This window comes from Ascaphus truei, chromosome 2 (genome assembly GCF_040206685.1).
Source record: "Ascaphus truei isolate aAscTru1 chromosome 2, aAscTru1.hap1, whole genome shotgun sequence".
Classification (NCBI taxonomy): Eukaryota; Metazoa; Chordata; class Amphibia; order Anura; family Ascaphidae; genus Ascaphus; species Ascaphus truei.
The window spans coordinates 3,677,942-3,692,941 of NC_134484.1; the positions used below are offsets into that span (position 1 = coordinate 3,677,942).

The 15,000-nt window shown below is 55.3% G+C and overlaps 1 protein-coding gene across 1 annotated transcript in view; it reads left to right on the plus strand.

Annotated features, from left to right (window-relative positions):
- PPP1R16A (protein phosphatase 1 regulatory subunit 16A) overlaps window positions 1–15,000 on the plus strand; it is a 103,780-nt gene that overhangs the window by 83,225 nt on the left and 5,555 nt on the right. Inside the window, exon 5 of the mRNA XM_075580868.1 lies at window positions 12,861–13,029. Coding sequence (XP_075436983.1) covers window positions 12,861–13,029 — 169 coding nt within the window. The remainder of the gene's footprint in view (window positions 1–12,860; window positions 13,030–15,000) is intronic.

Consider the following 15,000-nt stretch of genomic DNA (forward strand, 5'->3'; position numbering starts at 1 on the left):
TCTCCTCCTATACCCCCTCCCCAATCTCCTCCTATACCCACTCCCCAATCTCCTCCTATACCCCCTCCCCAATCTCCTCCTATACCCTCTCCCCAATCTCCTCCTATACCCCCTCCCCAATCTCCTCCTATACCCACTCCCCAATCTCCTCCTATATCCTCTCCCCAATCTCCTCCTATACCCCCTCCCCAATCTCCTCCTGTACCCACTCCCCAATCTCCTCCTATACCCCCTCCCCAATCTCCTCCTATACCCTCTCCCCTATCTCCTCCTATACCCACTCCCCAATCTCCTCCTATACCCACTCCCCAATCTCCTCCTATACCAACTCCCCAATCTCCTCCTATACCCTCGCCCCGATCTCCTATACCCCCTCCCCAATCTCCTCCTATACCCCCTCCCCAATCTCCTCCTATACCCTCTCCCCAATCTCCTCCTATACCCTCTCCCCAATCTCCTCCTATACCCTCTCCCCAATCTCCTCCTATACACCCTCCCCAATCTCCTCCTATACCCCCTCCCCAATCTCCTCCTATACCCACTCCCCAATCTCCTCCTATACCCCCTCCCCAATCTCCTCCTATACCCACTCCCCAATCTCCTCCTATATCCTCTCCCCAATCTCCTCCTATACCCCCTCCCCAATCTCCTCCTATACCCCCTCCCCAATCTCCTCCTATACCCACTCCCCAATCTCCTCCTATACCCACTCCCCAATCTCCTCCTATACCCCTCCCCAATCTCCTCCTATACCCACTACCCAATCTCCTCCTATACCCCCTCCCCAATCTCCTCCTATACCCTCTCCCCTATCTCCTCCTATACCCACTCCCCAATCTCCTCCTATACCCACTCCCCAATCTCCTCCTATACCAACTCCCCAATCTCCTCCTATACCCTCGCCCCGATCTCCTATACCCCCTCCCCAATCTCCTCCTATACCCCCTCCCCAATCTCCTCCTATACCCTCTCCCCAATCTCCTCCTATACCCTCTCCCCAATCTCCTCCTATACCCTCTCCCCAATCTCCTCCTATACACCCTCCCCAATCTCCTCTTATACCCCCTCCCCAATCTCCTCCTATACCCACTCCCCAATCTACTCCTATACCCCCTCCCCAATCTCCTCCTATACCCTCTCCCCAATCTCCTCCTATACCCACTCCCCAATCTCCTCCTATACCCACTCCCCAATCTCCTCCTATACCCCCTCCCCAATCTCCTCCTATACCCACTCCCCAATCTCCTCCTATACCCACTCCCCAATCTCCTCCTATACCCACTCCAAAATCTCCTCCTATACCCACTCCCCAATCTCCTCCTATACCCCTCCCCCAATTCCTCCTATACCCCCTCCCCAATCTCCTCCTATACCCACTCCCCAATCTCCTCCTATACCCCCTCCCCAATCTCCTCCTATACCCCCTCCCCAATCTCCTCCTATACCCCCTCCCCAATCTCCTCCTATACCCCCTCCCCAATCTCCTCCTATACCCCCTCCCCAATCTCCTCTTATACCCCCTCCCCAATCTCCTCTTATACCCCCTCCCCAATCTCCTCCTATACCCCCTCCCCAATCTCCTCCTATACCCACTCCCCAATCTCCTCCTATACCCACTCCCCAATCTCTTCCTATACCCACTCCCCAATCTCTTCCTATACCCACTCCCCAATCTCTTCCTATACCCACTCCCCAATCTCCTCCTATACCCACTCCCCAATCTCCTCCTATACCCACTCCCCAATCTCCTCCTATACCCACTCCCCAATCTCCTCCTATACCCACTCCCCAATCTCCTCCTATACCCACTCCCCAATCTCCTCCTATACCCACTCCCCAATCTCCTCCTATACCCACTCCCCAATCTCCTCCTATACCCACTCCCCAATCTCCTCCTATACCCTCTCCCCAATCTCCTCCTATACCCTCTCCCCAATCTCCTCCTATACCCCCTCCCCAATCTCATCCTATACCTCTCCCCAATCTCCTCCTATACCCTCTCCCCAATCTCCTCATATACCCACTCCCCAATCTCCTCCTATACCCCCTCCCCAATCTCCTCCTATACCCACTCCCCAATCTCCTCCTATACCCCCTCCCCAATCTCCTCCTATACCCCCTCCCCAATCTCCTCCTATACCCACTCCCCAATCTCCTCCTATACCCCCTCCCCAATCTCCTCCTATACCCCCTCCCCAATCTCCTCCTATACCCCCTACCCAATCTCCTCCTATACCCCCTCCCCAATCTCCTCCTATACCCACTCCCCAATCTCTTCATATACCCACTCCCCAATCTCCTCCTATACCCACTCCCCAATCTCCTCAAATACCCACTCCCCAATCTCCTCCTATACCCCCTCCCCAATCTCCTCCTATACCCTCTCCCCAATCTCCTCCTATACCCCCTCCCCAATCTCCTCCTATACCCTCTCCCCAATCTCCTCCTATACCCTCTCCCCAATCTCCTCCTATACCCTCTCCCCAATCTCCTATACCCCCTCCCCAATCTCCTATACCCACTCCCCAATCTCCTCGTATACCCCCTCCCAATCTCCTCCTATACCCTCTCCCCAATCTCCTCCTATACCCCCTCCCCAATCTCCTCCTATACCCTCTCCCCAATCTCCTCCTATACCTTCTCCCCAATCTCCTCCTATACCCTCTCCCCAATCTCCTCCTATAGCCCCCTCCCCAATCTCCTCCTATACCCACTCCCCAATCTCCTATACCCTCTCCCCAATCTCCTCCTAGACCCACTTCACCAATCTCCTCCTATACTCACTCCCCAATCTCCTCCTATACCCACTCCCCAATCTCCTCCTATACCCCCTCCCCAATCTCCTCCTATACCCTCTCCCCAATCTCCTCCTATACCCTCTCCCCAATCTCCTCCTATACACCCTCCCCAATCTCCTCCTATACACCCTCCCCAATCTCCTCCTATACACCCTCCCCAATCTCCTCCTATACCCCCTCCCCAATCTCCTCCTATACCCACTCCCCAATCTCCTCCTATACCCCCTCCCCAATCTCCTCCTATACCCACTCCCCAATCTCCTCCTATACCCACTCCCCAATCTCCTCCTATACCCACTCCCCAATCTCCTCCTATACCCTCTCCCCAATCTCCTCCTATACCCTCTCCCCAATCTCCTCCTATACCCCCTCCCCAATCTCATCCTATACCCTCTCCCCAATCTCCTCCTATACCCTCTCCCCAATCTCCTCATATACCCACTCCCCAATCTCCTCCTATACCCCCTCCCCAATCTCCTCCTATACCCACTCCCCAATCTCCTCCTATACCCCCTACCCAATCTCCTCCTATACCCACTCCCCAATCTCCTCCTATACCCTCCCCAATTTCCTCCTATACCCCCTCCCCAATCTCCTAATATACCCACTCCCCAATCTCCTCCTATACCCCCTCCCAATCTCCTCCTATACCCCTCTCCCCAATCTCCTCCTATACCCCCCTCCCCAATCTCCTCCTATACCCCCTCCCCAATCTCCTCCTATACCCCTCCCCAATCTCCTCTTATACCCCCTCCCCAATCTCCTCTTATACCCCCTCCCCAATCTCCTCCTATACCCACTCCCCAATCTCCTCCTATACTCCCACTTCCCAATCTCTTCCTATACCCACTCCCCAAATCTCTTCCTATACCCACTCCCCAATCTCTTCCTATACCCACTCCCAATCTCTTCCTATACCCACTCCCCAATCTCCTCCTATACCCACTCCCCAATCTCCTCCTATACCCACTCCCCAATCTCCTCCTATAACCCACTCCCCAATCTCCTCCTATACCCACTCCCCAATCTCCTCCTATACCCACTCCCCAATCTCCTCCTATACCCACTCCCCAATCTCCTCCTATACCCACTCCCCAATCTCCTCCTATACCCTCTCCCCAATCTCCTCCTATACCCTCTCCCCAATCTCCTCCTATACCCCCTCCCCAATCGTCATCCTATACCTCTCCCCAATCTCCTCCTATACCTCTCCCCAATCTCCTCATATACCCACTCCCCAATCTCCTCCTATACCCCTCCCCAATCTCCTCCTATACCCACTCCCCAATCTCCTCCTATACCCCCTCCCCAATCTCCTCCTATACCCCCTCCCCAAATCTCCTCCTATACCCACTCCCCAATCTCCTCCTATACCCCCTCCCCAATCTCCTCCTATACCCCCTCCCCAATCTCCTCCTATACCCCCTACCCAATCTCCTCCTATACCCCCTCCCCAATCTCCTCCTATACCCACTCCCCAATCTCTTCATATACCCACTCCCCAATCTCCTCCTATACCCACTCCCCAATCTCCTCAAATACCCACTCCCCAATCTCCTCCTATACCCCCCTCCCCAATCTCCTCCTATACCCTCTCCCCAATCTCCTCCTATACCCCTCCCCAATCTCCTCCTATACCCTCTCCCCAATCTCCTCCTATACCCTCTCTCCAATCTCCTCCTATACCCTCTCCCCAATCTCCTATACCCCTCCCCAATCTCCTATACCCACTCCCTAATCTCCTCGTATACCCCCTCCCCAATCTCCTCCTATACCCTCTCCCCAATCTCCTCCTATACCCCCTCCCCAATCTCCTCCTATACCCTCTCCCCAATCTCCTCCTATACCTTCTCCCCAATCTCCTCCTATACCCTCTCCCAATCTCCTCCTATACCCCCTCCCCAATCTCCTCCTATACCCACTCCCCAATCTCCTATACCCTCTCCCCAATCTCCTCCTAGACCCACTTCACCAATCTCCTCCTATACTCACTCCCCAATCTCCTCCTATACCCACTCCCCAATCTCCTCCTATACCCCCTCCCCAATCTCCTCCTATACCCTCTCCCCAATCTCCTCCTATACCCTCTCCCCAATCTCCTCCTATACACCCTCCCAATCTCCTCCTATACACCCTCCCCAATCTCCTCCTATACACCCTCCCCAATCTCCTCCTATACCCCCTCCCAATCTCCTCCTATACCCACTCCCCAATCTCCTCCTATACCCCCTCCCCAATCTCCTCCTATACCCACTCCCCAATCTCCTCCTATACCCACTCCCCAATCTCCTCCTATACCCACTCCCCAATCTCCTCCTATACCCTCTTCGCCCAATCTCCTCCTATACCCTCTCCCCAATCTCCTCCTATACACTCCCCTCCCCAATCTCATCCTATACCCTCTCTCCCCAATCTCCTCCTATACCCTCTCCCCAATCTCCTCATATACCCACTCCCCAATCTCCTCCTATTCCCTCCCCTCCCCAATCTCCTCCTATACCCACTCCCCAATCTCTCCTATACCCCCTACCCAATCTCCTCCTATACCCCCTCCCCAATCTCCTCCTATACCCACTCCCCAATCTCCTCCTATACCCCCTCCCCAATCTCCTCCTATACCCCCTCCCCAATCTCCTCCTATACCCCCTACCCAATCTCCTCCTATACCCCCTCCCCAATCTCCTCTATACCCACTCCCCAATCTTTTCATATACCCACTCCCCAATCTCCTCCTATACCCACTCCCCAATCTCCTCAAATACCCACTCCCCAATCTCCTCCTATACCCCCTCCCCAATCTCCTCCTATACCCTCTCCCCAATCTCCTCCTATACCCCCTCCCCAATCTCCTCCTATACCCTCTCCCAATCTCCTCCTATACCCTCTCCCCAATCTCCTCCTATACCCTCTCCCCAATCTCCTCCTATTACCCCCTCCCCAATCTCCTATACCCACTCCCCAATCTCCTCGTATACCCCCTCCCCAATCTCCTCCTATACCCTCTCCCCAATCTCCTCCTATACCCTCTCCCCAATCTCCTCCTATACCCTCTCCCCAATCTCCTCCTATACCCTCTCCCCAATCTCCTCCTATACCCTCTCCCCAATCTCCTCCTATACCCCCTCCCCAATCTCCTCCTATACCCACTCCCCAATCTCCTATACCCGCTCCCCAATCTCCTCCTAGACCCACTTCACCAATCTCCTCCTATACTCACTCCCCAATCTCCTCCTATACCCACTCCCCAATCTCCTCCTATACCCCCTCCCCAATCTCCTCCTGATACCCTCTCCCCAATCTCCTCCTATACCCTCTCCCCAATCTCCTCCTATACACCCTCCCCAATCTCCTCCTATACACCCTCCCCAATCTCCTCCTATACACCCTCCCCAATCTCCTCCTATACCCCCCTCCCCAATCTCCTCCTATACCCACTCCCCAATCTCCTCCTATACCCCCTCCCCAATCTCCTCCTATACCCACTCCCCAATCTCCTCCTATACCCACTCCCCAATCTCCTCCTATACCCACTCCCCAATCTCCTCCTATACCCTCTCCCCAATCTCCTCCTATACCCTCTCCCCAATCTCCTCCTATACCCCCTCCCCAATCTCATCCTATACCCTCTCCCCAATCTCCTCCTATACCCTCTCCCCAATCTCCTCATATACCCACTCCCCAATCTCCTCCTATACCCCTCCCCAATCTCCTCCTATACCCACTCCCAATCTCCTCCTATACCCCCTACCCAATCTCCTCCTATACCCCCTCCCCAATCTCCTCCTATACCCACTCCCCAATCTCCTCCTATACCCCCTCCCCAATCTCCTCCTATACCCCCTCCCCAATCTCCTCCTATACCCCCTACCCAATCTCCTCCTATACCCCCTCCCCAATCTCCTCCTATACCCACTCCCCAATCTTTTCATATACCCACTCCCCAATCTCCTCCTATACCCACTCCCCAATCTCCTCAAATACCCACTCCCCAATCTCCTCCTATACCCCCTCTCCCAATCTCCTCCTATACCCTCTCCCCAATCTCCTCCTATACCCCCTCCCCAATCTCCTCCTATACCCTCTCCCCAATCTCCTCCTATACCCTCTCCCCAATCTCCTCCTATACCCTCTCCCCAATCTCCTCCTATACCCCCTCCCCAATCTCCTATACCCACTCCCCAATCTCCTCGTATACCCCCTCCCCAATCTCCTCCTATACCCTCTCCCCAATCTCCTCCTATACCCTCTCCCCAATCTCCTCCTATACCCTCTCCCCAATCTCCTCCTATACCCTCTCCCCAATCTCCTCCTATACCCTCTCCCCAATCTCCTCCTATACCCCCTCCCCAATCTCCTCCTATACCCACTCCCCAATCTCCTATACCCTCTCCCCAATCTCCTCCTAGACCCACTTCACCAATCTCCTCCTATACTCACTCCCCAATCTCCTCCTATACCCACTCCCCAATCTCCTCCTATACCCCCTCCCCAATCTCCTCCTATACCCTCTCCCCAATCTCCTCCTATACCCTCTCCCCAATCTCCTCCTATACACCCTCCCCAATCTCCTCCTATACACCCTCCCCAATCTCCTCCTATACCCCCTCCCCAATCTCCTCCTATACCCACTCCCCAATCTCCTCCTATACCCCCTCCCCAATCTCCTCCTATACCCTCTCCCCAATCTCCTCCTATACCCACTCCCCAATCTCCTCCTATACCCACTCCCCAATCTCCTCCTATATCCTCTCCCCAATCTCCTCCTATACCCCCTCCCCAATCTCCTCCTATACCCTCTCCCCAATCTCCTCCTATACCCTCTCCCCAATCTCCTCCTATACCCTCTCCCCAATTCCTCCTATACCCTCTCCCCAATCTCCTCCTATACCCCCTCCCCAATCTCCTATACCCACTCCCCAATCTCCTCCTATACCCCCTCCCCAATCTCCTCCTATACCCACTCCCCAATCTCTTCATATACCCACTCCCCAATCTCCTCCTATACCCACTCCCCAATCTCCTCCTATACCCCCTCCCCAATCTCCTCCTATACCCTCTCCCCAATCTCCTCCTATACCCTCTCCCCAATCTCCTCCTATACCCTCTCCCCAATCTCCTCCTATACCCCCTCCCCAATCTCCTATACCCACTCCCCAATCTCCTCGTATACCCCCTCCCCAATCTCCTCCTACAGTATACCCTCTCCCCAATCTCCTCCTATACCCCTCTCCCCAATCTCCTCCTATACCCTCTCCCCAATCTCCTCCTATACCCTCTCCCCAATCTCCTCCTATAACCTCTCCCCAATCTCCTCCTATACCCCCTCCCCAATCTCCTCCTATACCCACTCCCCAATCTCCTATACCCTCTCCCCAATCTCCTCCTAGACCCACTTCACCAATCTCCTCCTATACTCACTCCCCAATCTCCTCCTATACCCACTCCCCAATCTCCTCCTATACCCCCTCCCCAATCTCCTCCTATACCCTCTCCCCAATCTCCTCCTATACCCTCTCCCCAATCTCCTCCTATACACCCTCCCCAATCTCCTCCTATAAACCCTCCCCAATCTCCTCCTATACCCCCTCTCCAATCTCCTCCTATACCCACTCCCCAATCTCCTCCTATACCCCCTCCCCAATCTCCTCCTATACCCTCTCCCCAATCTCCTCCTATACCCACTCCCCAATCTCCTCCTATACCCACTCCCCAATCTCCTCCTATATCCTCTCCCCAATCTCCTCCTATACCCCCTCCCCAATCTCCTCCTATACCCTCTCCCCAATCTCCTCATATACCCTCTCCCCAATCTCCTCCTATACCCTCTCCCCAATCTCCTCCTATACCCCCTCCCCAATCTCCTATACCCACTCCCCAATCTCCTCCTATACCCACTCCCCAATCTCCTCCTATATCCTCTCCCCAATCTCCTCCTATACCCCCTCCCCAATCTCCTCATATACCCTCTCCCCAATCTCCTCCTATACCCTCTCCCCAATCTCCTCCTATACCCTCTCCCCAATCTCCTCCTATACCCTCTCCCCAATCTCCTCCTATACCCTCTCCCCAATCTCCTCCTATACCCTCTCCCCAATCTCCTCCTATACCCCCTCCCCAATCTCCTCCTATACCCACTCCCCAATCTCCTATACCCTCTCCCCAATCTCCTCCTAGACCCACTTCACCAATCTCCTCCTATACTCACTCCCCAATCTCCTCCTATACACCCTCCCCAATCTCCTCCTATACCCCCTCCCCAATCTCCTCCTATACCCACTCCCCAATCTCCTCCTATACCCCCTCCCCAATCTCCTCCTATACCCTCTCCCCAATCTCCTCCTATACCCACTCCCCAATCTCCTCCTATACCCACTCCCCAATCTCCTCCTATATCCTCTCCCCAATCTCCTCCTATACCCCCTCCCCAATCTCCTCCTATACCCACTCCCCAATCTCCTCCTATACCCACTCCCCAATCTCCTCCTATACCCACTCCCCAATCTCCTCCTATACCCCCTCCCCAATATCCTCCTATACCCCCTCCCCAATCTCCTCATCTACCCCCTCCCCAATCTCCTCCTATACCCTCGCCCCGATCTCCTATACCCCCTCCCCAATCTCCTCCTATACCCCCTCCCCAATCTCCTCCTATACCCCCACCCCAATCTCCTCCTATACCCTCTCCCCAATCTCCTCCTATACACCCTCCCCAATCTCCTCCTATACCCCCTCCCCAATCTCCTCCTATACCCTCTCCCCAATCTCCTCCTATACCCACTCCCCAATCTCCTCCTATACCCACTCCCCAATCTCCTCCTATACCCACTCCCCAATCTCCTCCTATACCCCTCCCCAATCTCCTCCTATACCCCCTCCCCAATCTCCTCGTATACCCACTCCCCAATCTCCTCCTATACCCCCTCCCCAATCTCCTCCTATACCCCCTCCCCAATCCCCTCCTATACCCCCTCCCCAATCTCCTCCTATACCCACTCCCCAATCTCCTCCTATACCCCCTCCCCAATCTCCTCCTATACCCCCTCCCCAATCTCCTCATCTACCCACTCCCCAATCTCCTCGTATACCCTCTTCCCAATCTCCTCCTATACCCCCTCCCCAATCTCCTCCTATACCCCCTCCCCAATCTCCTCCTATACCCTCTCCCCAATCTCCTCCTATACCCTCTCCCCAATCTCCTCCTATACACCCTCCCCAATCTCCTTTTATACCCCCTCCCCAATCTCCTCCTATACCCACTCCCCAATCTCCTCCTATACCCCCTCCCCAATCTCCTCCTATACCCTCTCCCCAATCTCCTCCTATACCCACTCCCCAATCTCCTCCTATACCCACTCCCCAATCTCCTCCTATACCCCCACCCCAATCTCCTCCTATACCCACTCCCCAATCTCCTCCTATACCCACTCCCCAATCTCCTCCTATACCCACTCCCCAATCTCCTCCTATACCCCTCCCCAATCTCCTCCTATACCCTCTCCCCAATCTCCTCATATACCCACTCCCCAATCTCCTCCTATACCCACTCCCCAATCTCCTCCTATACCCCCTCCCCAATCTCCTCCTATACCCCCTCCCCAATCTCCTCCTATACCCACTCCCTAATCTCTTCATTTTCCCACTCCCCAATCTCCTCCTATACCCACTCCCCAATCTCCTCCTATACCCACTCCCCAATCTCCTCAAATACCCACTCCCCAATCTCCTCCTATACCCCCTCCCCAATCTCCTCCTATACCCTCTCCCCAATCTCCTCATATACCCCCTCCCCAATCTCCTCCTATACCCTCTCCCCAATCTCCTCCTATACCCTCTCCCCAATCTCCTCCTATACCCTCTCCCCAATCTCCTCCTATACCCCCTCCTCAATCTCCTATACCCCCTCCCCAATCTCCTCCTATACCCACTCCCTAATCTCTTCATATTCCCACTCCCCAATCTCCTCCTATACCCACTCCCCAATCTCCTCCTATACCCACTCCCCAATCTCCTCAAATACCCACTCCCCAATCTCCTCCTATACCCCCTCCCCAATCTCCTCCTATACCCTCTCCCCAATCTCCTCATATACCCCCTCCCCAATCTCCTCCTATACCCTCTCCCCAATCTCCTCCTATACCCTCTCCCCAATCTCCTCCTATACTCACTCCCCAATCTCCTCCTATACCCACTCGCCAATCTCCTCCTATACCCCCTCCCCAATCCCCTCCTATACCCCCTCCCCAATCTCCTCCTATACCCACTCCCCAATCTCCTCCTATACCCCCTCCCCAATCTCCTCCTATACCCCCTCCCCAATCTCCTCATCTACCCACTCCCCAATCTCCTCGTATACCCTCTCCCCAATCTCCTCCTATACCCCCTCCCCAATCTCCTCCTATACCCCCTCCCCAATCTCCTCCTATACCCCCTCCCCAATCTCCTCCTATACCCCCTCCCCAATCTCCTCCTATACCCCCTCCCCAATCTCCTCCTATACCCCCTCCCCAATCTCCTCCTATACCCCCTCCCCAATCTCCTCCTATACCCACTCCCCAATCTCCTCCTATACCCTCTCCCCAATCTCCTCCTATACCCCCTCCCCAATCTCCTCCTATACCCACTCCCCAATCTCCTCCTATACCCACTCCCCAATCTCCTCCTATACCCCCTCCCCAATCTCCTCCTATACCCACTCCCCAATCTCCTCCTATACCCACTCCCCAATCTCCTCCTATACCCACTCCCCAATCTCCTCCTATACCCCCTCCCCAATCTCCTCCTATACCCCCTCCCCAATCTCCTCCTATACCCACTCCCCAATCTCCTCCTATACCCCCTCCCCAATCTCCTCCTATACCCCCTCCCCAATCTCCTCCTATACCCCCTCCCCAATCTCCTCCTATACCCCCTCCCCAATCTCCTCCTATACCCACTCCCCAATCTCCTCCTATACCCCCTCCCCAATCTCCTCCTATACCCACTCCCCAATCTCCTCCTATACCCCCTCCCCAATCCCCTCCTATACCCCCTCCCCAATCTCCTCCTATACCCACTCCCCAATCTCCTCCTATTCCCCCTCCCCAATCTCCTCCTATACCCCCTCCCCAATCTCCTCATCTACCCACTCCCCAATCTCCTCGTATACCCTCTCCCCAATCTCCTCCTATACCCCCTCCCCAATCTCCTCCTATACCCCCTCCCCAATCTCCTCCTATACCCCCTCCCCAATCTCCTCCTATACCCCCTCCCCAATCTCCTCCTATACCCCCTCCCCAATCTCCTCCTATACCCCCTCCCCAATCTCCTCCTATACCCCCTCCCCAATCTCCTCCTATACCCCCTCCCCAATCTCCTCCTATACCCACTCCCCAATCTCCTCCTATACCCTCTCCCCAATCTCCTCCTATACCCCCTCCCCAATCTCCTCCTATACCCACTCCCCAATCTCCTCCTATACCCACTCCCCAATCTCCTCCTATACCCCCTCCCCAATCTCCTCCTATACCCCCTCCCCAATCTCCTCCTATACCCCCTCCCCAATATCCAATCTAGGTCTTTCATTTAGATCAGTGTTAACCATCTCCTGTCCTCCGGGAACCCCAACAGGTCAGGCCTTAAGGATATCCCTGCTCCAGCACAGGAGGGTCAATCAGCGGCTCTGTCATTTTGACTGACCACCTGTGCTGGAGCAGGGATACCCTTAAGGCCGTACCTGTTGGGGTTCCCGGAGGGCAGGAGCTGGTTAACACTGATCTACATGAAAGACCTTCACCTCCTTTAATTAATTGGGATATCTTTTATTGAATCCGCATGAAAATAATACTTGTGAGTCTGAAAAGCTTTAAAGACTAGAAATGCCCCCCCGGTTATTTTGTGTCCTTCACGGCCAAAGCACAATACAACCTCTGTATGATTTTATGGCTGGTCCAAGCAGTTTGTGTCTTGAGCCAACGATGCCCAATGGGCGTCCAGTAGAGCGTGCGGGGGAAGTGGGACGGAGGGATCTGTGCTGTCCCTGCTGAGTGGTGTGTGACCGTGCGGCCCCCGCCTCTCTCTGCGCAGGAAGGTGGTACGCAGGGTGAGCGTCACGGAACGCAACAACATGTACCGGAGAGAACATCACAAGGAGGCCATGGTGTGGCAGCAGAGAGGCGCCCGGGAGAGTGAGGCCGAGCTGCAGGATGAGGACGATGACAAGGTGACCAACACAGAGATGCAGCAGCACCAGCCTGTGAGTGACCCCGCGCCAGCATATTCTGGTCTTAGGGTGGTGTCCATAGTGTAAATCCAACATGGTGGTCCTGGGCTATATCACCTGCTTCCCAGGGCCAGGGAAGATTATGCCAAGTACCCGGCTGAGATCCTTTCCTCTTACCCACCAGGGAGGAGAAAGACTTGGCAGGATTTCTACTCGGGTTCGGCACATCGCGGATCGGGTAGACAGATTGTTGGGGGGGGGGGGGGAGCTGGGACTGCCCCGGAGGTCTTGGTGCACGTCGGCACCAATGACAAAGTTAGAGAAAGATGGAGGGTCCCAAAGAATGATTTCAGGGATCTAGGCCAAAAGCTTAAGGCAAGGACCTCCAAGGTAGTATTTTCTGAAATACTACCAGTGCCATGCGCTACCGCAGAGAGAGAGTCAGAGATCAGGGAGGTTAATGCATGGCTAAGAAAGTGGTGCAGGAAGGAGGGGTTTGGGTTTTTAGGGCACTGGGACTCCTTTTCTGAGAGGTGCCATCTATATTCTAGGGACGGATTGCACCTCAATGAAGAGGGATCTTCTGTGCTAGGGGGGAGAATGCTAAAAAGGTTGGAGGAGATTTTAAACTAGGATGGAGGGGGGAGAGGAATGAAACAGATAATGAACTAAATGGAATAGATGGGGATACAAGGTGGTATGGAGGTAGAATGGGGGCAAGTGCGAGTTTGACAAGCAGTGAGACACCCATAGTAAATACAGATAATACTAGAAAACGTCTAAAGACTAAACCAAGTGGGAGCAGAAAGGAAGCAGCAGATAAGATAATAGTACAGGCTGAAAAAAACCTGAAATGCATGCTTGCTAATGCTGAGGACCCACCGCGCGCCCCGGCCACCAGCCCCCTACCTCCGGCCTGTCTGTACCCCGGGCCACCAGCCCCCTACCTCCGGCCTGTCTGTACCCCGGGCCACCAGCCCCCTACCTCCGGCCTGTCTGTACCCCGGGCCACCAGCCCCCTACCTCCGGCCTGTCTGTACCCCGGGCCACCAGCCCCCTACCTCCGGCCTGTCTGTACCCCGGGCCACCAGCCCCCTACCTCCGGCCTGTCTGTACCCCGGGCCACCAGCCCCCTACCTCCGGCCTGTCTGTACCCCGGGCCACCAGCCCCCTACCTCCGGCCTGTCTGTACCCCGGGCCACCAGCCCCCTACCTCCGGCCTGTCTGTACCCCGGGCCACCAGCCCCCTACCTCCGGCCTGTCTGTACCCCGGGCCACCAGCCCCCTACCTCCGGCCTGTCTGTCCCCGGGCCACCAGCCCCCTGCCTCCGGCCTGTCTGTCCCGCTGCCTCCTTCCCATGAGGCTCACTACGCGCTGTGACGCGTCAGCCGCCAGGGGATGCAAGAGGATTGTGATCCTGAGCGGTGACGCGTCACGTGGTGCGCTGGTGAGCCTATCCGCGCCAGGGGGCTGGAGTGTCGGAGCGTCCCCCACCTCCAAAAGGTGGGGGGGGGAGGGGGAAGTGTGTGGTGTGTAGTGTGTAGTGTGTGTGGACCAGGGGGGGGGGGGGGGCGGATGGACCGATGAGGGGGACGGGACAGCACGGAGAGCGAGCAGCTGAGGGCATGTGTGGGGGCTCCCTCTTGCAGCCCAGGAGACCCCCGCTGCAGCCCTCCACTCAGACCACGCCCCCCCCCCCCCCCCCGCTCCAGCTCCCTACAGACCGCAGGTAGCGGTCATTTGCCTCTCAGCGCGCCGCCTGCACGCATTGCGGGCGCGCTGACCGAGGCGGCAGGGCCTCGGCCTTATGCAAGAAGCCTGACAGATAAAATGGGGGAGCTGGAATTAATAGCTACAAGGGAGCAGTGTGATATCATCGGCATTACTGAAACATGGTGGGATGAAACTCATGACTGGGCAGGTAATTTAGAGGGTTATTCCCTTTTTCGGAAGGATCGGACAAATAGAAGGGGAGATGGAGTATGTTTATATGTTAAACCGGA